Source organism: Anneissia japonica, unplaced genomic scaffold (assembly GCF_011630105.1).
Source record: "Anneissia japonica isolate Jap-2015-1 unplaced genomic scaffold, ASM1163010v1 scaffold69_len1423075_cov170, whole genome shotgun sequence".
NCBI lineage: Eukaryota > Metazoa > Echinodermata > Crinoidea > Comatulida > Comatulidae > Anneissia > Anneissia japonica.
The window spans coordinates 941941-967312 of NW_022748202.1; the positions used below are offsets into that span (position 1 = coordinate 941941).

Consider the following 25372-nt stretch of genomic DNA (forward strand, 5'->3'; position numbering starts at 1 on the left):
GACAGTACACCGGGAGACAATCCCCTACTCTTTTCCGAAGAGTGTACTGTGTTCTTTAACGTGCACATGGGCCATAAATGCACACGGGACCAACTTTAAACGTCTCATCCAAAAGACGGTGCGCTATGTAACTTGTATTTCAGCCCTCTATCTGAAACACAAGGAGAGGCAGCGATGGGAATTGAACCGGGGACCTAGAGATCTCCACGGTTCAGCGCACACACAGTGGCTACCCCCAGATTAGCTGACTGAGCTAAGTTGCTGTTATATTAACAGCAAACAGTCTTTCAGATGAGACATTTTAGCTGTGGGCACATGTGCAATATGATCTATGTGCATGTTACAGAACACAGTAAATTGTCTCCCTGTGATTGTGAAACTGTTCAATTCATCAACAGAAGCCCACAGGAAGAAACATTAAAGGTTATAAGTGTGTTGCCCACCAAAAATATTCCTTTCCAACTATTTTTATGGAAATGCAACATGCATTTTTCGAAATGGAGAGATCAAACAAAATTGACACAAAACTAATTCTTACTTAGGTATTAACCGAACTCCATCTATGTGTTCAACATTTTTACTCCTTCTAGTTGCTACAGGTGGTTTAACGTAAGGAGTAGTTGGTTTCAGTTCTTCCGTCAGATCAGTCTCCACCTCCACAACGATGTTTCGAAGAATTTGAAAAAACTGCCAAAGAGAATAAATGCTTTAATTTTGTGAAAAAAATACATACAATGCATACAAAATACATATGAGCTCAGCAAATAACAATAATAATAATCAATTTATAGAGCGCATATTGAGGCCTCTTATTACCCTCGGTCATTGGATCAAGCACATATGGAACACATACTCAGGTCCCTAGGGGAGAATTCCATAATGTTGCAGCTATAATCAGCACATTTTGTGTTTGAACCTACCAAGTACCCACTTGTACACCTGGGTGGAGAGAGACAAGTAAGTAAAGTGTCTTGCCAAGGATGCAAGTAAAATACACAGCGAGATCGAACCTCAGACCTCAAGGTTGAGAAGCAAAACCTCAAACGCTGTGCCGAAATATACACGGCTGAGTAAACCAAACAGATGTGCTATAAACCTATCAGCTTAACAAAAAGCTAAAGACCCTTTTTATAATGACCGTCAGCTTTACTTTTAAAAATTCAGACGTGTAAACAAATGTTTTGACTTGACCAAATAAGCTGAGTAAAATTTTGATTAAAAATGAACTTACGGTTCTGTCTGGAAGAGCAAAAGCAAGTGCCAGGACGTTCCTGTAATTGTTGACAAACCTTGGTTCACATTGAACTGAAAACTTGACATCGCCATCTAAAAAGAATTATATTTTGAATTTTTGAATAACTATGAATTATTATAAAAAAGGGTAAAGGTAGAAGAATAACTCATAACGAATTTGCAGCTTCATTGTGCTGAATTACATATGGGCGTGGTCCGTGACTACCGACCAACCATAAATAGGCACTTATAGTAACTTCATGTTAACATCATTTCACAGCGATAGGAGCTGAAATGTACTATAACATCGGAGAAACCCCTAATCTTCTAAAAAATGCAATGGGTTTTTAAAGTGCACATTATCCAGATGTGTGCACTGGACCTCCATTTTAAGTCTTTATTTGAGAAGACTTAGTTCTACCAACCAAAACCTGGGCGAGGAGCGGCTTAACAAATATTTTGTTGGCAAAATATTCTGTAAGCAAATTGACCTGTCAGTGAGCAACGCAGTATTCGACTGGTTGTTCTTCATTAAACCACACCTGCTTGCACAGTCGTACAATCCTACTTAATGAAGACGACCAGATGAATAGAAAACTGGTAAATACTCAACAAAATAAAATGGCTGCAGAGTTACCGCGATAAACGCTAGCATAATCTAGGTTATTTTAGCTTGTGATAGTATGGATTTTATGTAAACAATAAATATTTTCATGTAGTTTTTGAATTTTGTTAGCCAACAATTACTTTTTGACTTCATGTGGGTAAATATTTTAATTATTATTTTCTGAATTTATCATCAACTGACTTCACATAAATTTTACATTGTTTGCGTATTGTACAATAACAGCATGCAAAGACCAAATTTGAAAATAATGTTCATATTTTTAACTCAAGCTTTCAGATAAAGAAATGGAAAACTAATTTATAAATAACTTACTTAGTGGAATGAGAACATCTCTTAGGTTTACATTTACATTTAAACTGAATGGAGTCCCTTCCATCATTAACAAACCTAGTAACAATGTGACACAATTTTCATTGCTGTAAATAGAAGGCAACATAACATTGGATATATTAATTTTATATAATTATATACTACTGAATACCATATATTACTTTTATATATTATATACTATTGAATACTATATTATTAAAAAACAGAAAATAATTATGTTGTAAGAAACGAAGGCTAGATTCAGGCATTATCAGGGGTGGATTTAGGGAGGGACACGTGTCTTTGGCTTTGGTACTATTGTCTTTATTTTTAACAGAAAAAAATACTAAATGGCATACAAATACATGGTACAATATTTTGTAAAAGCATACACTGAATACTAATTATACCATTATTTATCTGTATTATTATAGTACATCTAGGCCTACATGTATGTAAAATTTGCACCCTCTTCAATTTAAAAATTCTGGATCCACCCCCGATTACTGGGTAATAACAATATGCTGCTAGTCTGAGACCAATTTGGCAATTTATATCATTCTCTGTAACAGATCCACAACTATTTGTCAAATTATAACCAACAAACAAAATTCAACCATTGTTATCTTTATTTTATCAACCATACTATTTAATTTTAAAGAGGTTTCAGAGAATGCATAAGAATGACACTCAGAAATGGTATTCAATTTTCCATAGCAATTAACACTTCTAATTTCTTTCTATCTCTTGTGATGATCAACTAAATACAATCAGAGCTCGGACATTTTAAGAAACAGGTACAACTCTTGGAACTTCACTTTTAAAACAAAGCAATATGTCCACAAACACAAAAACATAATTAATGCACATGCAAAGATATCTTATAGGTAAGGTAAATAAGTTAAGATTGCAAGTTTCATAAAATAGAATACTGAAATAAAACATTTATATAATCAAAAGAGAACTACACATATTTTCTTCAGGTAATAAAATGGGAATGGTAAAACAGTGCAGTTAATTTAAAATTGCTAAAAATTTATTTATCTATTTGACACTCAACAGTGTTAAAAACACCAAAAACCAGGTTGTGATAAATATATGGTACAAAAATACAGTATAAAAAATAAGCTTAAACATTTTATAATTGAATTAGCATTATATATTATTATGTTGATGTAATAAGATCTGACTACAAAAAAGAACTCTAAAATAGTTATAGAGATATTAATATCTTACCCTTCATTTTGAATGGTTATATTAATTGTTACTGGCTGATCCTTGCTTATATTTGGAACCAAAATATCACTGTGAACATCATGACTGGAAGTCACTTTGATGCCATATTTATCGGCATGCAAAGTTTGTCTAAAAAATGGCAAAAAAAACCCAAATTTTTATTCTTTACCATTGCATTACTACTCTCTGAGCACTAAGAGAGTGAGGGGAGACAAAAAAAAACAAAAAACTCAGGTTAATATTGAGAGTAGCATAGGACATTTCGCTAAATTGGTTGATCCACTGCACATGCACATAAATGTGAAGATCATTTCAGACCATCACTTCTCCGCTGTGTTTCAGCTGCATGGGCAGTGGTTGCAGGTAGTGATTGATTAGGCAGAGGCACATAAACCGATCTTAGTGCTAATGTGGTGCTGATATGTTGACTAGAATGAGAAGATAAAATAGGCCTACAGTATGTCTGTTTCATCACAAATTATTTTCATTCAAACACCTACATTATTTGACGTAGCATCATGGGAATAAATACAAAAATAACAAGTGACTTACCATGAAGTGAAGCAAATTAATTTGAAAACTAGACTCTGTATATTGTGTTTGTTATAATAGGCTTATGAGCATTTTAATTTAGTATCAGCATGTTATCAAAATAATTATTGTTCAATATTGATTTTGAAAGAAAATTCACCTGTTCTAATACAATAAATATTATGTTTGGTCAATAGCAAAAAAGATTAACATGCAGTATGCCTACAGTACAAATGCTATAATAATTAACAACTTATAGGGAACTTTTATTCTTGCAATATGGCCGGTGTCACAGAGCCCCTTTACCCTGACAGGTTGAGACTAGATTTAAGGAGGAGGCCAAATTCCCTCTGACAATGGCAAATTGGACTTTTGAACAAAAATGTAAATGCATTAATGAATGTGGCAAACTACCAACATACCTTTTGCACCTTATGAAATGGAAGATCACTTGACAGCGATGATTCTCTCCACTTAAATGGGAATTAAAGTTACTTTGACTACAAAACACATCACAATAGGTACAGTATAGTGCATTTGGATCGTTTGTCTTTTTTGTGTCTATGCGATTCTTTTCCCGTTCTTTTACATACTGATCAACTGTTAAGTGTCGGTATGGGACAGAGTTTCTAATCAATTGTCCATTTTCAATCCTAATCTTCTTTGACCACCTCAGATCTTTAATGAGCTTCTCAAATCTAAAAGCTAAAAATGAGTAATAAATGTTTGATAAGTGAAATATATTATAATAAATGAAATATTCAAAACTCGGGACAGAAGTTGGTTTGGTCTGGCCAGGGAGTGACCTCCTCTATGGCTGGGGTTATCATCCTCTCATAACATAGACAAACATACCAAAGTTCAAGCCACAGAGAAATCCATAGTGAGCTGGAAGGTAGAATCCTCCTAACATTCCGTAATTCCTCAAACAGAAGCCACATAGGCTTAATCTCGAGAAGAAGTCCATCTCAAAAAGAAGCCCTTCTCTTTAGTTTGCAAAAGTATTCTCAAAAAGAAGCCCATGGGCTTCTAATCAAGATAATATGGGTTTCTTTTAAGACTACTTACATTCAAATTGACATTATTATTATGATATGTGTCAGTACTTTTATAATATTTTATTGTACCACCAGCATGTTTAATTTTAAAAATTTTAAATATAATTTTGAATTCCATAGTGAAACAATGTATAGGCTCAGAAATTCCAAAATTTACAATATTCAATTTGAAAAGAAGTCCCTCTCTTTAGTTTGCAAAAGCCAGTGACTGATCCAGAAATTCAAAATAGAGGGGTCCCAGGGAGGTACTTTCAGAGATGGAGGTTCCATTTGTGATTATGACACCTCTAGATGGCTGGAAATTGCACTTCTAGACTTAAAATTTGAATGTAATTTTCCTTATATCTCCATTTTTAAAACAATTTTGAACAATCTAGGGAGGTGGGCCCTTGAATCCGCCACTGAAAGTCATCTTGAAAAGGAGCCATTTCGAAAAAGTAGCCCATCCAAAGCTCCCTAAAAAAAAAAAAAAAAAAAAAAAAAAAATTCGAAGGACTTCTATTCGAGGTTTTAAGGTAGGACATCTAAAATATATTCTTATACGGACTACAATCAAAATAATATATTTATTTGTATACCGAAACAGACTACCTTTTTTCAATTTTGATAGTAAAACCTCAATGAAGCGAAATCAAGTCCAACTTGGACCGTAAGGATTCTGAAACATAGCATAACATTTCAACAGTGAAAACAACATACATGGTCCCGTAATGCCAAATCCAGAAGCTTCTGAAAAGTCTTCATCGTAGACCGTTCGCAAATCTTCCAGATCCCTGAAGAAAGCGGATTCTCCTCTAGCACTAAGGAAACTAACGAAGCAGTTCCAAGTATCTCTGAGCCTGTTGTTTTTCCGAACACTGTTTCCGCGTCCTTGTGGCATATTGGCTATTGTGGATTCTGAAGAACCAAAATACACTGAATACATTGATATCCATCATATAATAATCAAGTTTCCAGATATCTAATGTGTAATAATAAAAAAAACATTGTGTGCATAAAATGATGTTAGAAAAACACCATGTAAGACCTACACTTAAGTGATATTTATAGTTCTTAGCCATTCCTGATTATTTGTTCGCACATCTCTTAGTGTTTTACAAATATAATTTGTACAAATGGGATGTTTTCCTGGAGGTTCTTGTGGTTGCTGGAGTGGACCATCCCCCGATTTCAACTTGCAGGAGCCTGGACACCTAGCTGTAAGATGGGAGGGGGAGACACAATTACACTTTCAGACTGACAATTAGCACAATTAGTTTATGCTGCCACGATCCTAATTATGAAATCGGTTTATCTGCAAACCCCGATAAAGTTAACGTATTTTGCACCACAGGCAAATTTTTTTTTGCAAAAGCCTATAAACACCATTCCGTGTTTTTGGCAAAGGCCAATATATCCGTTTCTACAAATATACTTTTTCAAAAACCTTATTCTAAAGCAATTGAAATATTATGTCAGCACTGAAGCCTTTTTTAAAGTTTTAGTTCAACAAACTACACCCCCACCTTCCCGGTTAAAGCCATCTATTGCTACCTGCTTTCGTATTTACTTGTTTAGGATATAAGAGAACTTAAATATCATTCTAATAATCATTTAAATCATTCAATTGGTTGTTGCCGCCAAATTGATATAGCCTCGATGATCTATCATGTGATTAGATAAGTCACTGTCAATAAAACAATTCACGGAAGAGGAGTATTCAAAATATTGATAATATTGATAATATTAATATGGGACTAATCAGATGGCTGACACCATTCTCCATCGACAATTTGATTTGATGTGCATTATTTATGTACCTTTCTTATCTATATACACTAAAGAACTTTACACTCACAATTTCATCTGAAAAAAAGTTACCAACAACGACGGCGTGACAGTGTCTCACGGCTGTGGGAAAAACAAATTATCAGCCTGCTGCTCTCTGTTTAACTAGTGATCGTATCTGAACAATAATGATGCATCAACAGGCTGTTTACTTACGTTTACTTTTTAGCTGTTGCTTATCATTTTTGTACCTCTACTGAGATCCAGCCATTGTTTCCCACAGCATTGTTGTTTTTCAGTATTTTGCCTTTTAATCTATATACAGTATATATATATATATATAAATATATATATATATACTGTATATAAAGAGTTCATACGCAAAAACCGATAAACGCCATTTCCGTCAAAAATGAATCAAAATAGCAATTTTTTAGTTTATGCTGCCACGATCCTAATTATGAAATCGGTTTATCTGCAAACCCCGATAAAGTCAACGTATTTTGCACCACAGGCAAATGTTTTTTTGCAAAAGCCTATAAACACCATTCCGTGTTTTTGGCAAAGGCCAATATATCCGTTTCAGCCAATCAGTGTGCAGCTCTGAATTCAGGCGACTAACACTGCTCTCGCACAATGTGACCACTGCGATTTTTTATGACACCTTGAAATCTTGGGATTTTTTGTTAAATTTTCATTAAATCTTGGGATTTTTGGAATGATTTGACATTTTGTATTTTTTCTACCAAGAAGTGAGCAAGGCTGCTACCAGTTGATAATTGTAAATGAGGGCTGTTTATTTGAAGACAAATTAGAACTTTGTAGTTTGAAGGCTGTTGTTTAAAGAAATTTTCAACATTTTCCAATAAACAATACTGTAAGGTGCATTTTAAAGTTAAATCTCTTGAAATGTTGTGTCCAGGCGCGGATCCAGACTTTCACCGTTCGCCATTGAATTTGTTTGACCGGTTTACCATAAACGGATTGGTGACAATTCATTTTCTTCAATTGCTGCCCGACATAGGAATGGTCTGCCTAATTTTCTGGTCCTGAGATTCGCTTAGACAGTTCAAAGTCCATCTAAAACACACCTATTTCAATAGTTTCCTCTCACCTTTTTTAAGATCTTATTTGTTTATTGTTTTGTTCGTTTCTTACTTTCTGTCGAACCTTTTTGCTTTGAGTTACTGCCTTAGTGCATTTGGTTCTGCAAGCTTTACTCATGGGGAATTTGTTTACTTTTATCGATTGGATACATCGCTTTGAAATGTCAGTTTCTTCAGTCAGGCGTATTTACATAGGCTAAATGCCACTACAAATATACTTTTCCAAAAACCTTATTCTAAAGCAATTGAAATATTATGTCAGCACAGAAGTCTTTTTTAAAGTTTTAGTTCAACAAACTACACCCCCACCTTCCCGGTTAAAGCCATCTATTGCTACATGCGTTCGTACTTACTCTTTAGGATAAGAGAACTTAAATATAGAAAAACATTTAAATCATTCAATTGGTTGTTGCCGCCAAATTGATATAGCCTCAATGATCTATCATGTGAATTTGGGCTTTGGGACCCGATTAAAATTGTAATACGCCTACCTACCATTTCAATGGTTACATGTTGAGAATACATACTGGCATATTGTAATACACATTCTCTGTTATACCTCCTTGCTCTCTTGATGTACATTATGAGATACACTGAAAACTACATCGCCAACGAAATGGGTGGGCAGTGGCGGATCCAGGAATTTGAAATAGAGGGGGGCCAAAGACGGATGAAGGGTCGATACTACCTCAGCCCCACCATGCTTGGTCTGAGGTAAGAAAACTTTTGATTATGGCATCTCTAGATAGCCAGAAATGGCATTCTTAGACTTAAATTTGAATAAAAGTTTCTTTTTTTCTCATTTTTTTTTACTTTGGAAAAATTTAGGAGGGGGGGGGGGTTGAACATCCGCCTATGGTGGGTATTCAAACTTTTTCGACATGGTGAACCTATTTCGATTAAAATGTTAAAGTGATTAGATAAGTCACTGTCAATAAAACAATTTGCGGAAGAGGAGTATTCAAAATATTGGTAATATTAATATGGGACTAATCAGATGGCTGACGCCGTTCTCCATCGACAATTGATTTTATGTGCATTATTTGTGTACCTTTCTTATCTATATACACTAAAGAATCTTTACACTCACAATTTCATCTGTAAAAATGTTACCAACAACAACGGAGTGACAGTGTTTCACGGCTGTTGGAAAAACAAATTATCAGCATGCTGCTCTCTGTTTAAATAGTGATCGTATCTGAACAATAATGATGCATCAACAGGCTTTTTCAACTTGTAAAAATTCAGAGCCTTCTTTTGTTTGCCCATAAATCAAATTTGGTGGTATACAGTGGTATACAGTACGATATTTCAAAACATTGTCATCATATGAAACAGCTGTATTGAAAACAAACAACTTGACACAAAATCGGTGTACGAATTCAAATAAATATTTACAATAGATTTTATTGGTCCACTTGTTATCAAATTTTACGTAATAGTCATGCAAATCAAACATTAGCGATTAGCTGTATAATAGCTTTGAATATCATTTCAACAGTTTCTAATAATAGGGTCCGTATCTCAGATAATTGCCATCCCGCATAGACCCGGTTTCGTACACACTCACTGAATTAAATTTCAAAGGAAATGGTTTTCCCCATTTTTCTTATTGTTAAAATACTCCCATGGTCCCTAGTATAAAATTGACAAATAAATAGACCTTTCTGGAGTGTCAATCAAACTTATCAACTGACTAATCAGAACAGCGCTAGGAATACGCGTGCGTCTCACAAACACATGTGTTGTCCCACAAACGCACATGTTGGCGTATGCTTTAACACTGTCGTCTTGTGGTACCTTAGCAACAATATCTAAGGGGCGGGGCTTAGTGGAAAGGTCCATTAGACACTGTAATAAAGATCGGTTATGCCCTTTTATATAATATTATAGGCCTATCTGAGTATAGGCCTAATGTGTGTGAAGTACTGATTTGTTAATATCGAATGGAATTTTTACAAAACAAGGCTATCCTATATTAGATGATGTCGAATTAAAAACCAAGGCTAATAATATACAATAATTGGCCTATTATTTAATTAGGAAGATTGTAAGCCTATGAAGTGGGTGGGGTTGACATTTAAAAAAAATTGGAAGTAAAAATTTATGTCGGCGCGAAGGTGGTCTCAATAGATTGAAAATGGCCCCATCTTAAAACGGTTGAATACCATTACCAGGGGCCTAGCCTAGGCTATGTCACACGATCCGACCTTCTTTATGCACTGGTTTCTAAATCCAAACTGTGGACAATCTAGCCTAGCCTACTAGGCCTACTGCGGAAAAATGTGTCCCTCAATGATCCAACTGCTTGTTTTAAAAAAAACAAAAAGTTTTAACTAAAAAAAAAATGCAACTTACCAACAGCACACCCTGACTACCTTCTATCAATTCAAAAGTTTGAATGAAATAAAGATATAAAATACAACTTATATATTTATATGTGCTTGAAACCTTCTATTCTTAGAACGGGAATTCCCCAGTCTATAACATCAAGTAACCAATCAAAAAGCTTTAGCAATCATGCGACACGCGAACTACAGTCCAATGTGTGCAGTGCTAACTTGTAGCTAAAGTTTGGCCCGCTCCCTCTTTGGCATAATTTGGACCCTGTGCAGGAGCATGTAGCCAATGCTACGCATATTTCATGAAGGTGTAACATAATTTAGCATAAATTTAGAATGATGTAAATTTCATTATTAAAAAAAAAAAAAAAAAAAAAAACCAATTGTATAAAAAAAAGTCTTAGAGTGCCATTTCCGAGCATTTTGAGGTGGTATTTAAATTTTGTCCTCTCAACTTACGCGCCGCAAGTACTGCATACCCGACTGTCGTGTATCCAAGTACCAAAATGTTAGTTTTAAATCTAGGGCAGTCATGTAAGTATACATCCCCTATTTAAGTAGAGGCATTCTAGCATAAATCATAACTGACCATCATTGTATTCCTGGCCACACTGGCCATTTCCCTTGATATCTAAAAGAAACCCAATTTTCTTATACAGTAATCATAAACAGAATGTTAAATATTTAAATAGCACAAAATAATTTCATATTCATCCGATTTACTTCAGAGCATCAGCATGATTCATGACAGGAAACATTTGCAGACAATTTTGTGTGGGCGGGGACTGCTTTCGATATGGGGTCCAATGTGGGGAAAATTGTATGGGAAATAAGACAGTTCTAATACCTATTGTTGTACGGGTGTACGTGTTCTCTAAATAACAGTAGTAATATTAGAATTATCCAGCTACACATTAACAAAAATTAAATTTAAAATATGAAAATAATTTTCTGACTAACTGACCTTTCTCTTATTGACCAATTAAAGCATTCTCAACCAAATTGCTCAGACGAGATTTTTTTTATACCTTGTGTAGCGAACCCACCGACTGCAAATATTGATGATTTCAAATAAAAATAAAATTTGATTTTTGACCAATTAGCACACCAACAACCACGAAAAAGTAAAAATTCCAGAAAAAAATAAAAATTTTTCTTTATTTTTATTACGCCCTCTGTAGACTGGGTTCCAGACCCTAATCTTTTTCTTAATCAGTTGAAATGCTTAAGAATAAATCGATTTTGGCACAAATGGCGTTCCATATTACTTATTTGCAGGGCGTTCCATAGTATACCTTTTCTGGGCAAAAAAGTTTCTCAACATAAACTCACGCTGGTGGCGCTTTCCGAAATGCGCTAATATGTACTACGAAAAATCCATAAATTAGAGACTTGTGGCAAGTCTACGCCCTCTGCTGCCTTGAAATCTCCAAAGATAAGATATGTATATTTCTTCTTAATTATATAAATTTGAAGCTTTCAACCATCCTATTTTACATTTACCAATAAAATTTTATTTTTATTTTCTCCTCCATCTGAATATTTTTGACAAAATTATTTGCTAAATAAGAAAACAAAATTATATTTTAATTTTTAATTCCGCCCTCCTCCGATGATTTAAAAAAAAATAAGTATGCGAAACAAGAAATAAAAAAAGTCTTGCCTAACAACATAGCTTTTACATTAATTTGCTTACAATTCAGTAATTAGTATCTTTCAAAATTATTTTTAAAAATGGAGGAAAAAAGGAAAATAATATTAAAATTTTGGTCCGGGGGGGTGGGGAGGCGGGGAGAAAAACAATTCGTCGGGGAGAAAAAAAATGTATTTGTATTTTCATATTATTACTCTAAAATCAATTAAATAAGCGTTAGAAACCCCCAAAATTGTCATATTGTGGGACATATCCGAGGGATTTTTGGCGATGCCTGACCACGCCCACTTGTTTTCGTCAGGGACGTCGGTCCCCCCATTCCTGTCAGGAAAATCCTCGCGCCACCCCTGTCTGTTCTGATGGCTACTCTTCCTCAACAAGAGGGAAGACTTTTTTAGATGTGGATAAAAGAAACAGAAACTACAAATTCCAAATACAGTAATGTTTGAGCAAAATTTATTAATCCCATTTAAAAATAGAGACAATTCTATAATAAAATTATTCTTGAAATATAGAACGGGTAATTACTATTATTAACTTCATTATAATGAATTCACTGGCAGTGAAGTTTTCTAAATATTTAAAAGGTAAACACACAGACTGCAAGTATTAGATTTGTTATTATTTATATGAAATTGGTCTATACAATAAACAAACCAGATATTATAACATGAGAAAATAACATGTATTTAAAATGTTTAAAATATGACACATATGCCCATTTAGCATGTTATTGAAAAGCTTTAAATAGTTAAATACCTTTAGATGTACTGCCTGTGAAAACATTTATGAAAAAAAAACATTTAAAAAATAATTAAAAAAAACTGATTTCATTGCATGTTTAAAAAAATCAATAGGTTGTAAACTTTCAATGATGTCCAGATCACTATTCAAATTTAGTTTATGTTGATTTTAAAAGTTAACCCACTGAACACAGACAACACATCCTAAATAATGATGAAAACATAGAGAAAACACTTTATCTTTAGTTGAATAAAATTTGGTACTTGTACTATTTACAGCAAATAAGCATTAAATCTAACAATTGTTAAAAATATTTAAGTTTGAATGGCTTTGTATCATTTTCATGTTTTGTTTCAATACATTGAGACCTAGTTGATATTTTGTATACATACACTGTGTAATAAAACTCTTCATTTCAAGGCTATCAAGAAGGTAATACTTTTCAAAAGTATTAGATTTTTGGCAAGCATATTGTTTTTTAGATTAATGATACATCTACTTACAAATACAATATATGGATAATGAATGGTATGATTGAAAATTCCAACTCATATCTAGTTAACAGCAATTGTAAACTAGTGCACTTTGCCTGGTTAACAATGATATAATGGTGGGCTCTTAGGGGGGGGATCAGTACACAGTCCCAAAAAATAATACTCAAACCCCCCCAGTTTCTCCCTTCAAAAATGTTAAAAGCAGAAAAATTACATTCCAGTTTCCCCCCTCCGAAAATGTTAGAAGCAAAAAATCACATTCAAGTAGTTAAAAATCCCCTCAAATCCCCATATTTTGCAAGGTAGCAGCCCCTCAGCTAATCATCAAGCTCCCTCATATTTCCCCTTCACACCTTCAAGACCCCTAGATACCCCACTGTTGGCTAATAATAAAATAATAAAACACACACCACTAAGTAAACCCCACACCATATATATGAATTGATTACAACTGCAAGTACAGTATCTTCAGTGTCACGTATGAAAAAATATTAATGTAGGAATGTCTTTTTCTTAATTAAGGTACGTTCACACCGAATACGAATTCGGTTCGTATGGCTAAGGAAAAAAGAAAATTGAATCAGTGATAAGAATAGAGGTATACTAACACGAGCATTGAAAATGTTCTATGAAGACTGAATGCGGATTCTGTGTCGATCTACTTTTACACAGTAAAATTTTACAGTAACTTTACTCAATCCATCATAGAAATTCAAAAGGAAGGCCCTTTACATTATCAAAGTGAAGGTTGCCATAATAGTTAATAAAATATAGCGCCCTCTGGGACAAAAATGCACGACGACATAAATGAATCTACAAGTTACATCGAGTATACAGTGTTACTATTATTACATGGAGTACTGTTTAAAAATCTTATACCAGGCCATATACTATGATTCAGTTTAGAAATTGAACATTTAATTGACAAAAAGTGCATTACGACATAATTGAATCTGCAAGCCCATGCTGCAAGTTACATAAAATCTACACTGTTACTACCATTACAAAGAATAATGTCTAAAAACCTTATACCAGGCCATAATTATTCACTTTTTAAAATTGAACATTTAATTTAGTACAATATTAAAATGCCATGAGTATTAACTCACAGCCATATCACTAGTGTAAGCATTAAAACATTTCTATCTATTGTATAAGCAACTTTCACACTATTTCTTGACGGTTGTTGTACTCTATAAAGTAACTAATGTTTTTGGCAGACAATCAAGAAATGTGTGAAAGTTGAATATACAATAGAAATTTTCATAATGGTTTTGCAGTATGCAGGACAGTTGAATATAAAATATCAAAATGACAAATAAGTTTGTTATACTACAGAACCATAAGAAAATTGTATTCATTGTATATTCAACTTTCACATATTCCTTGACTGTCTGAACTACAGTTGTACACTATACATGAATTAACCACAGAAACCGTTAATTAATTAATCATTTCCACTTCTGGTGTTGGGTTGGATCTTTATAGTTCTGCACGCCATGCTGGGTCATTGTGTTGCGTGACGAGGCTCACACCTTCATTGTTTTCGTTTTCCAGAGCTGAGAAATGGAAAAAGATATGTTGAGTTACGGATCATGGTGCACATTCGCAAGTGAAGTAAGCCTTAGGATGAAGGCTGGGTAGGCCCCCTGCAGGGTCCAGGGGATAGAGCCCCTATGGAAGCATTCTGAGGCTGTATTTAATGGATTTCTGAAACCCATAATTCATAAAAATTCTATTCAAATTTCCACTCATTTGAGTGTTGTTAAGGACCTCAGAAAGTAGCGTTTTATGTCCATCGGTAGACCTATATTATATCATAGCATTTTGTACATACAGATCAATCTGCATTCACCAAAAGTAATCAAATTTTGTACCGCAGTTGTTAAAAATCAACGGTTAAAAGAGCTGACAATAAAATGCAATGATGCATAGTATTATTTGATAATTGGGAAACGATTTTAGTGAAATAATAGGTTTAAAAAGGTAGACCTTTTGAAAGTTGGGGAGGAGGAGTGCATCTGCCCCTTATGTACCCTTCCTGCCTACTAGCCTGTAAATTTGAGTACAGCATGTGGTTCAGTTAATAGACTTCCAATTCCAGGATCTTAGTTTCAAATGTTTCCCACATCTAAAAACTCCACTCTTATAACAAAATTTGTTGACAGAGTGTCAGGGGTCAATGACCAACAAGACTGGATGCATCAACCTTATTTAAAAACATGGTGTAATTTGATACTGCTGCATCACTGAGAACACCACATAATTTAAGACTAGAAACTTACCGGGCTCAGTAAGTTTAATGGCATCAAATTTAGCGAGTAAGTTCCTTAACTCATCATCATTATCAACTTGATGCCTTATTCCTTTGCTGCCTCCTTTTCTATTGCAGAAGTCGATAAGACTAAAACAAGAGATATAAAGAAATTGAAGAACAGATTAACAACATTATACTTTTAAGTGATGAATTTATATCAATCAAAGTATACAAGCCAGATGTAATTTTTCCATAATGAGGCTTGCCATTCCAAAACCAATTACCGTCGCTAATCATTAAGCTGACTGATTAGGGAGGCTTCGCACATGAAAGCGTACGGTTAGTGTGACGGATACATCATCATTTTGACATCATATGCCGGCTGCTATCCGCTAACTTGTGGACGACACGCATATCAAGCTCACTTCAGGTAAGTGAAAAACTTACTAGAAAGTAAAATTTCTAGTAGGATCTGCGTTTATTTTTTCACATTTTACATAAGTGTAAAAAATAAATGTATCTTTGAATATGTACGTGCCATTTGAAGACAGCAAATTATGATACGATGCGTCTCATTTTGGGGTATCAAAACGTCGGTGCTTTGACCTTGGTGGTGTCAGGATTTTGTGTAGGCCTAGGCCTACATGTAGCTAGGCAGTTTTGGGTCATAAACAATAGGGCCTATCACAAAATAACCAACACTTCTGGGCAACAAAGGAAATATTTTTCGGCTAAAATTTTTAATTTCCAAAACCTTACATATACTTATAAAACTTTGAGAAGCATGATGAGAGAAGAGAACAGCTACGGCCCTGGGCCTAAGCTACGCGCTGTGATTGCAAAAAACACAGTTGGCTACGAACCGTTACAGATAGCAAAACGTATGCGTACACGTATTCGTTTGCGTGCAAAACCTCTCTATTAGCCTAAGAGTGTGGCAGTAAAGAGAATCCATAACACTTTTACTCATGACTGTAGCAATATTAAATTGATTTCAGTAAATGACCCATCATTTTAAAGCTTACAATGTGGAGAATAAGAATATATTAAAAGTCAATTTTCCATTTTTTTTCATCACAGATGCTAGTTTTGGGATGGCAAGCCTGAAATATATTATTCCACCCAAAAACAAAAAAAAACGTGTCTGTATCTACATATAGCATACCTTTTCCAGTTTTCATCTCTGCTTAGCACTACAGGGTTTCCGATAACAATTAATAATGCCTTTGCACGAGTGATCGCAACGTTGAATCTCTGTTTAAGACAAAATGTACACAATTTAAAAATAATATGCATCTTAATTAATCGTATTAATTCTTTACTTCTGTTGTAAAACTTTAAGCCTTCTTGATGTCAAATTATCATAATTATATTATATATTGTATTTTTATCAACTTACATTCTTTTGATACAATTATCAAGGATTTCAGTTCAAAAAATTTACCTGTTTCTTTATTAAGTAAATTTGAGAAGACATCTATTTGTTTGAACAAAGCGGAATTAGATTATAATTTTTTTATACAATTATATTATAATGTTGACTGTAATAAGTTAAGTCACATTTTCTAAATAATGTTTTGTTTAGATCAATATAATTTGGGACTCCTGTCGGAAAGTTTCTTTTGTGTATTTTAGCAAGGGACATCGAAGAAACGCCCTGAGTATTCCATTATAATAACTTTTGTCCTCTTCTGCCATCAACGTCAACTTTTGTAATATAATGATGTAACTATCTATCTCACATACTGGAACAAAGTTCAAAATACAAATAAAATTCAATGATTGAAAGTGATTGAAATTGGTTTCTAAGTGACTCTGAATCCATGCACTATGGTAGGGGCACTGACTTTAAGAGCTAATTTCAACAAACAAAAATCTGATAGAAGCAAAAAACTTGCCTTCGGGTTGTCAAGGAAACCAAGTTTGAAATCCTTGTCCATTTTCAGATAGTCTTCATTATTACTACGTACGGTTGATATTATAATGACTAGTCTCTCCTGCCCCTGGAATTCTTCGACTGAGCCCACTTTGATTTTTTCGAAGTTACGCTTCTTAAGGACTTGCTGAATCTTTTGAACCTGATTATTTAAAAAAATGTAAGATACTTTATACAAAAACGCCAGATGTTTTACACAAAACTATTTAAAACAGAATATACCATAACTAAAATGTTAGTCTAACATATACAGACTAGGCTAAAATACGTTCACCGATCATGTGAAAATTGCTATAAAATGGCATCTTCTCGTGGATGTGGTTTAGCAGTTAACGCAGAGGCTGGGGTTTAAAGTCCCTTACTGTTCAACTTGCTTGCTGGGGTTGTTGTTTACATTTCTCTCTTTCTGCTCAGGTGTGTAATTGAGTACCTGTAGGATAACAATGCTTTATATGTACTGGACTGAACAATTTAAGATACCACCTTGAGGGGAGAAGAGGAGGCTACACGTAGTACATACTTTAAATTTTGATCCAAAAGGTGCAATATGAAAACCAAACATTATTATTGTTCAAGATCCTATAAGTACACTGCTCTCATTTGAAACACAAGAGCCTAACCTGTTGGTTTTAATATATTTTTTTACCTACACTCCCTAAACCATTGTGGCTACACCCTTCGTCTACCAATTCGCTCCAAATTGATGAACTACTTTTCATCTGTGCACCCCACATACATTTCCAAAGTGACTGGTAAATCAAAAAGAAGTACTGTATTAATAGTGATAGTAGTACTGAACTTAAATTAAACTTTGGTTCTTGGAATTTAAATTCAGAAAAGATATACTTTGCTGATATTTACCTGCTTACGATAGGGTGAGATGACGCCAATATCTGACTGCTGCAACTTCTTTCCCGAATACTTTCCCTCCATCAGCTTTTTAATATATGTAAGAACAGCATCACATTCTTTGGTGTTGAAAAATGATGGACTGTTCCCCTCTCTTTCATCTTTACCTTCAACACCATGGAAGATTAATGGAAAGTTCTGCAACAGATAAAATATTTATATTACAAATAGTTTTTTTTTATTGTATAGGCATTGTTAATATTTTTCTTTTAATGATGAATATTTTTTATTATACTTTTGTATTCTAATTGTAAAGATAATAAGTTAAGTGTTCTAGTTAATAATAAAAAATACTTTGATTATTTTTAAAGGGTTCTTAAATAAGTGGTCTCACAAATCTATGGTAAAAATGATACGGAGTGAGGCTCAGTTAGGGGTCTAAGGGGTGAATCCCTGCCACCCCCGCCCCTTCTCGTTGCTACTGGAAACAAGCTTCTTACCTTCTTTGGTAGTTCTTCCCATCTGCACATCGTCTCTCTCATAAGTATGTCAGCTTTGGCCTCTAGTTCGTTATCGTAGAACAGCTCATTTGGCAACTTCAAGATTTCAGGATGGGATCTATAATTCTGTAGCAGCTTTGTCAACACCTTTGGATTATAATGTGGTTCCTCCTCTTTACGTGCATACAATGGGTTGTCTGTCATTAACCTCTCCAGGAACGATGTAGCTGAAATAAACATTGATTAACAATAATAATGTTGGAGAAATGAAAGCCCTTGTTATTTGATTATTAGCTGTCATCTCTAGTATCTAAGAACATAATTTTATTCAATTACTGTCACGCCAAATGAGGTTATGTATTCACCTCTGTCTATCTGTCTGTATGCTTGCAAGATTATGCAGGAACTAATAAAAATGGATCATTGGAATGGATTACAATATTCAAAGAAAGAGATTAAATTTTGGGAAAAAAGAGACTCAAAGAACTTGTTCAAATCTTATACATGGCCTCCATATTGTTGGTTATTCAGGCACAGATTGGACAATAATTTCCCCATCATACACGACCGGTGTATTGTTCAGTACTCAGGTGGGCAGGCGGAGGTATGCAGTTATGGAATGACTGCTCTAGTTAGTGTTGAATTTACATTTGTTAATATTTTTCTTCATTAATAAGTTAACTTCCTGCACATTTAATACCATTAATATTTTTGCTTCATTCTGGTAATACTGTTGAAAAATTATATTTTTCAACAGTTGATTTTTGTTTATTTTTTATTAATCTAATTTAACCATACCTAAGCCGAACTTAATGGCCATTGGCGACCTCAGTACTGGTCCCAGTTGTTTTGGGTCACCGGCAAGCACAAGCTGACCTCCTTTGGAATTGTTTGGGTTCAGCAGGTTGGAGACAGCTATGATAGCTTCTGGCTCCTCGGCATGTCCAGCTTCATCAATGAAAACGTGAGTAAAGTGGTTGATTGGAAAGTAAGCACTTGCAAGTCTGAAAGAAAAAATGTAATATAATAATAACAACAAAAACAATAATATAATAAAAGTATCAGTAGCATTAATACAAAAAGAATAATATTATACATGAAATAACAACATTATTTACAACAAAAATAATAATAATTAGGAATGTTAAAGTGGCCTTCTATCGGGTGGCGCTGCAATGCGGCTGCCGTGGGTCCACAGTTACCCAGCCCAAATTTCCAGTGTATTAAATTTGAGGACAAAGTAAAGAGTATAATATTATATACAATTAACTGACCTTCCAGCTGTAACTAGTGTAGTCACTACTACTCTGTATTGTTGTATTTCTTCGATTACTGGAAATTGATGTTCACTAGCCAGAGTATTGTAATTGCAAATATTTGTAGGTTCCTGGAATGAAGTAAAAATACAGAACTAATTATTATTATTATTTAAATTTCAAATATCAAAACCAAGCTTATCAAATATTTTTCTAAGATAACTTTGTCCTCTGCTAGTCTCAGGTCTACTTAAATATTGTGTTAATTGTATAATGTACAATGTTTGTATTATTTCCAGTTACGAGAGCAGCTTAACTCAGTTGTCTAAACTGGCAGTAGCCACCGTGTCTGCACTGACCTGTCGCGACCTGTTGGTCTCCGGTTCAATTCTCATCACTGAAATGCAAGTTTCAAAAGTGCACTGTCTTTCGGATATGAGGTTTAAGTCGTTTGTCCTGTGTCAAATATAGGCCGTGTGCACCTTAACACATATTAGGGAACTGTCTCCCAGTGTACTACCAAATTAGATTCTTCTCAAAACAGTAATCAACAAAGTCAAAAACAATACGTTAATGGGGGCTAGGTATTCTCAGGTGTTGTCTCTTTTTAAAAAACAATTGAAATCACATCTCTTTGATACAGCTTACTCATAATTTTTTCGGCCATTTTATTTAATTATTTTCTTTCCTAATTGGGTCGTTTTCCAGGTATTGTCGGGGAATGGGTTTGCATGGTGATCCTGTGAATTATGTTTCCGGGGATGTCGATCGGCTGGACCTCAAAGTGTGGAAGAACGGCACACTGACTCTACCCTAATGGCGCTTGGTCTCTCACCCACTTTGCTTGCTTGCTTCACTTCATTGGTCTTTTTTTATTGGCACATATAGACTGCTGTATTATACAAATCAATTGATTGCTTGCTTGATTGATTGATTGATAATAATAAATAACTTATTTTTATTCATCAATGATTAACATGGTCATTATAATTAAAAAGAGAAAAGGTAGAATTTTATGAAATACACGCACCTTAAGTTCTGCTTCCACTGTGTTCCAACCCCGGTATTTGGCATTCATACGGTAAATGGTCGACCGTGCAATTGGACCCTTTTTCAACAGCCTGCAAGCTATGAGGTCTGCAGCACTGTTTGAAGGTGCGCAAGCTAAGATTGTACTGTCACGCTGATGCTTGTAAACCTAAAAGACAAAGAACAGATTAATTAAACTTTTATCTGATTTATCAACTTGTCACTTTGGCTTGAATTTGCCCCACCAAAATGCATTAAAAAAAATATATATATATAGCCATGCAAAAGGAAACACAACGACAACAACGATAACACTTGTATGATAGTGTTTGTGAATTATTCTCCTCTTTTATATGTACTTTTATCCTATCCAATCACAGTTTATCTTTCTAAAGTTTAAATTTTTGTAATATGCAACATATTTAATACCTTTTTTCGTTGTTCCTTTTGTGTTTGTTCCATCTTGTTTTGCTTTTTTATGATCCTAGAACAAATTACTTTTTATTTTTTTAACTGGTGGAGCCAGCCTTAAAGCCCTATGGGCTTATTTGACCATGTAGTATGTGTCCCCATCCATTACTGTTTGGCTTCTATAGACAAAATTGCTTTTTGTCTAAACATCATTTCTTTGTTTTGTTTCAACTTGTATGCATTGTGTGAATAAATGTGCATTTGAATCTTATATTGTCGGACTTCAGTTCTGTTTGCGAAATTGCAATTAAAGTGAAATTTCATCTGATACTAATAATGATAATATTGAAACAAACATTGATTGTGTTTATGAACTGACATAAGTCCCAAAAAATATAAAGTACACACCTGTTTGATGGCTTCTACAATGGTCACTGTCTTTCCTGTACCTGGCGGGCCAAACACAAGATATGGGGCTGGCCTTGACGCTCCTTCGGCGATGTGCCTAACTGCTGCACGCTGTTCAGCATTGCTCTCAAGTGTACGGTCGAAAAGCCTTAATAATTAATGAGAAATAACAGCTAATGATTTGGGAATTAAAAATGTTATTCATTCAATATATGTATTAAATTGCACTACTAGCCTTCATGCATGTTTTTTAAAGTCACTACAATGTCTCCTAATAGCATTAATATTCATTCCTAGTGCTTGAAAAAAAAAAACAACAATGCTCATTGTTAACCTTGTTAAAAAAGCAAATACCTTCAACCACCTCGGTTTGGGTCTGCATCCTCATCACTTGGCCCTAATCATGTTGGGTCTAAGATGCATATGCCTGGAATTTTCCGGGGCAAATGCCATGAGCATATCCCTAAAGCATTACTTCCATGCATGCCTAGAGATGTTTGGCGATGTTTCTACTCACTTTCTGAATGTTATTTCAGCTAATTCTAAGCATTTTCTGACATAACCTCCTCAAAATAAAAATTGTAGGCATTTGTCTGACTGGATAGGTTCCACACAGTTTGTGCAGTTTGTGGAATAAGATAGGAATTTTGCATTGAAAGTGGTATGATGTAATGATTGTCATATGAATTATATTATTTAAAAAATGAAATTCTCTTACGTTATTGCAGGATTGCACAGTGGGGTAGCTCTTGCGGCGGTTCCTTCATCTGGGAAAAGGACGGGTGTGAGTCCTTTAGGTATAGCCTGCTTCACTGCGCGGTGTTGAAGCTTCAAAGGCAGTCGGTTGAATGTGAAGTCTATATCAAACTTCGAATCCTTTATAAAACCTTTCACTAGGCTAAAATTTAAAAAAAAAATGAATTTATTAAAAAAAAATCCTACATGAAATGAAAAATATTGTTTTCGCTTGGTTTATAATTTAAAGTTTTACACATAGGAGAGTTATAGCTTCGTTAATTTTACACTTTAAAGACTGGAAATTTAATACAATTTTCATAGTCCTGGATCAAAGAGTATAAAATAGAAGGAAGTCAAACTGTCTCGAATTTGCATGCATGCAATAAAACACTACCATGAGCCAGAGGGCACCCTATAAAAATTTGAATAGAGTTCATTCATTTCATGCTGATGTGCGTTCACTACGATCAACTTTTAAACTTATATCTTCTTATTGAAGGATGCTCTCTAGTCTTTGATAGTACTTTTCGAGATAAGATTCCTTTTTGAAGAAACCTAACAGTCGGACCTAATGCTATCCTATTCTATTATATACTGTTTCCTGGCATTAACTGTTAAACTAGTGGAAAACATCTAATAAGGATATACTTTTTTTTCTCACTAATTGAAAATCAATAATTTATGTGATTCTTTGAAATAAACAAAGATTTACTTGAACTTTAGAGGTTTTCTTTCTCAATTTTTTTTAGCTGGCAGTATATTTTTAATATGACTACTCATTCAACTAAAACCTACAAATAACCCCATGACCTTACCTTGAGTGGAAACCTAAAACAAGTTCTTCCATTTCCACACGATGGACATAGCCCTTGTAACGTTTGTTTGGAATGTCCTTCGGTGATGCCCACAAGTGATCCCCTCTCAGTACTGAGGGACGATTCTCAGCAAGCCCAGGGACCTGAAAAAAAATAAAAGAAATATCCTGAACAAAGGGAAATATTGAAACCAAATAAAATAATGGACCAAAAATGTTATCTTATAAACTTTAAAAGTTAATTAAATTTCTTTTGGATACCACAAGACAATAAATTGCAATCTCTCAGGTGACATTTATAACATATAACAGCAGACACCACAACTTATCCTTATCCTCGAGTGATATGTCCAACATTATAAACATCTTAAAAATTGATAAATTTATCATATGTAACAAGAAAGAAAAACACATTGGAAGAACACCATATTATTTATATTTATTTATTAGACATTTTTTTAGTTGCTGTGGTAAAGATTGGTAGTTTGCACTCTAACATGTTCATTATCAAAATCATAAATTCCACTGACCTTTAACCTAAGTGATTTTCTATCCCTGTCTAGTGTCATTGTCGCATTAATCATGCTGTATTTCAGAATATCAACATTCATCTGCAGTTCCTCAATATGTAACAATGTAGAGAATCTTTTTGCGTAATTGTCAAATGCCAGTCTCTCCCCCAACTCTTCTCTGCAAATATTTCATTTTTATGCATTTATGTAAGACATTAAGCATAACAGTACAACACACACAACATGAGATTCCGAGTATCACATACAGGGTATTTTTATTATATATTTTTTTATATATATTTCTTTTATACCATATTTATAGAGGGTGACCCTTAATCAGCAGGCAAGCATCTTAATCATCAAGCTACATCTCATATATATTAATTAAAACACACCCACATATAACCTTGTTTATTCACTGATGTGAAAGTTGGTATTTACATCAATAATAAGAAACTATTCCAATTCTAGGATTTGAATCTTCATGTAGTTTCATTTTCATTAATCTTTGTTTCAATCTTTTTTCTTCCATTGCATAAGTCCACTTAATATTGTTTTAATTCGTTGGAAGAAGATTAACTATTCAATTCGGAAGAAAGGAAACTTAACTTAATTTTTTATAAAATGAAAAGAATATATTTTAGGCATATTATCAAACATAATAAATGTTTTTATTTGTGCAATGAAAAGGACATTTTCATTTGTTGAAATAGAAAACTGTCTATTTAAATTGGCTCCACAATTCTTAGAATTAGAGAATGGTCCATTTATCTTGGCTCCACACATCATTGAATGGAACAATCAATCTTTCAACTCATCCAAAATATTCTCCCTATTGTGCTAATAAAAAACGGGTAATATTTATATCTGTACTTACTCTATTTCTCCGGTGTTTCCTCTATTCATATTAGATCTTAATTCTGGTGGAACAGGGCATGCATCCGGTTGAACCATCACTAAACCATCAGACGAAGCACTTGAAAAAGAAAGAGTAGTTTCAGTTACATTATCTATCTTATTAGAAAGTAGATAACTTTCAGTGGCGGCTCCAGGAATTTGAAATAGATGTAGTCCATGGAGGGACATTCAGAAATAGAAGGTCTACAACACCTAAGCTAAGCTTCCACCATGGTTGGTGGGGCTGAGGTAAGAACATGTATAATTATGGCACTTCTAGTTGGTTGGAAATGGCACTCTCGGACTTAAATTTGAATATAATTATTTTTCTCCTTATTTTTTTATGTTTTGAAAAGATTTAGTGGGTGGGATCGGGGAGGTGGGGCAGGTGGGTGCCCGGGCTGGCTTTGACTTTAATGTCCGAAGCAAAACAGAAAATGTGCTTCTCATTGGCAACAAGACATACAATTACTTAGAAGAAATTACAGCTAAAATAACTTATATTGTTCAAATAATACGCTCCACACAAAAGGTAACCTGAGAGCAGATAAACTGCTGGTAAACAATGTGTGTTCTGAACCCATAGGCTTTGTCAGCGAGTCGTCCAGCCATCTTTTGGACGACCATAATCAACACAATTCTATTCCTCGACCTGGAGGGGGG

General features: G+C 34.2%; 2 protein-coding genes across 3 annotated transcripts in view; both read right to left on the reverse strand.

Moving 5' to 3' along the window:
- Nucleotides 1-10331, reverse strand: part of LOC117120756 (putative helicase MOV-10) — a 25555-nt gene extending 15224 nt beyond the window's left edge. Inside the window, exons 1-7 of the mRNA XM_033265837.1 lie at nt 10227-10331; nt 5695-5892; nt 4360-4642; nt 3407-3535; nt 2174-2277; nt 1232-1326; nt 539-687 (exon numbers count right to left, since the gene is read on the reverse strand). Coding sequence (XP_033121728.1) covers nt 539-687; nt 1232-1326; nt 2174-2277; nt 3407-3535; nt 4360-4642; nt 5695-5875 — 941 coding nt within the window. The 5' untranslated portion in view covers nt 5876-5892; nt 10227-10331. The remainder of the gene's footprint in view (nt 1-538; nt 688-1231; nt 1327-2173; nt 2278-3406; nt 3536-4359; nt 4643-5694; nt 5893-10226) is intronic.
- A 1967-nt stretch (nt 10332-12298) lies between these two features.
- Nucleotides 12299-25372, reverse strand: part of LOC117120783 (putative helicase MOV-10) — a 25295-nt gene continuing 12221 nt past the window's right edge. For both annotated transcript variants that reach the window (XM_033265871.1, XM_033265872.1), the window contains 14 exons: nt 24690-24788; nt 23831-23990; nt 23302-23444; nt 22467-22646; nt 21749-21896; nt 20931-21098; nt 19919-20031; nt 19443-19648; nt 18645-18871; nt 18157-18342; nt 17258-17437; nt 16525-16613; nt 15388-15506; nt 12299-14661 (listed from right to left, as the gene is read on the reverse strand). In XM_033265871.1, the coding sequence (XP_033121762.1) occupies nt 14585-14661; nt 15388-15506; nt 16525-16613; nt 17258-17437; nt 18157-18342; nt 18645-18871; nt 19443-19648; nt 19919-20031; nt 20931-21098; nt 21749-21896; nt 22467-22646; nt 23302-23444; nt 23831-23990; nt 24690-24788 (2095 nt within the window). In that variant the 3' untranslated portion in view covers nt 12299-14584. The remainder of the gene's footprint in view (nt 14662-15387; nt 15507-16524; nt 16614-17257; nt 17438-18156; nt 18343-18644; nt 18872-19442; nt 19649-19918; nt 20032-20930; nt 21099-21748; nt 21897-22466; nt 22647-23301; nt 23445-23830; nt 23991-24689; nt 24789-25372) is intronic.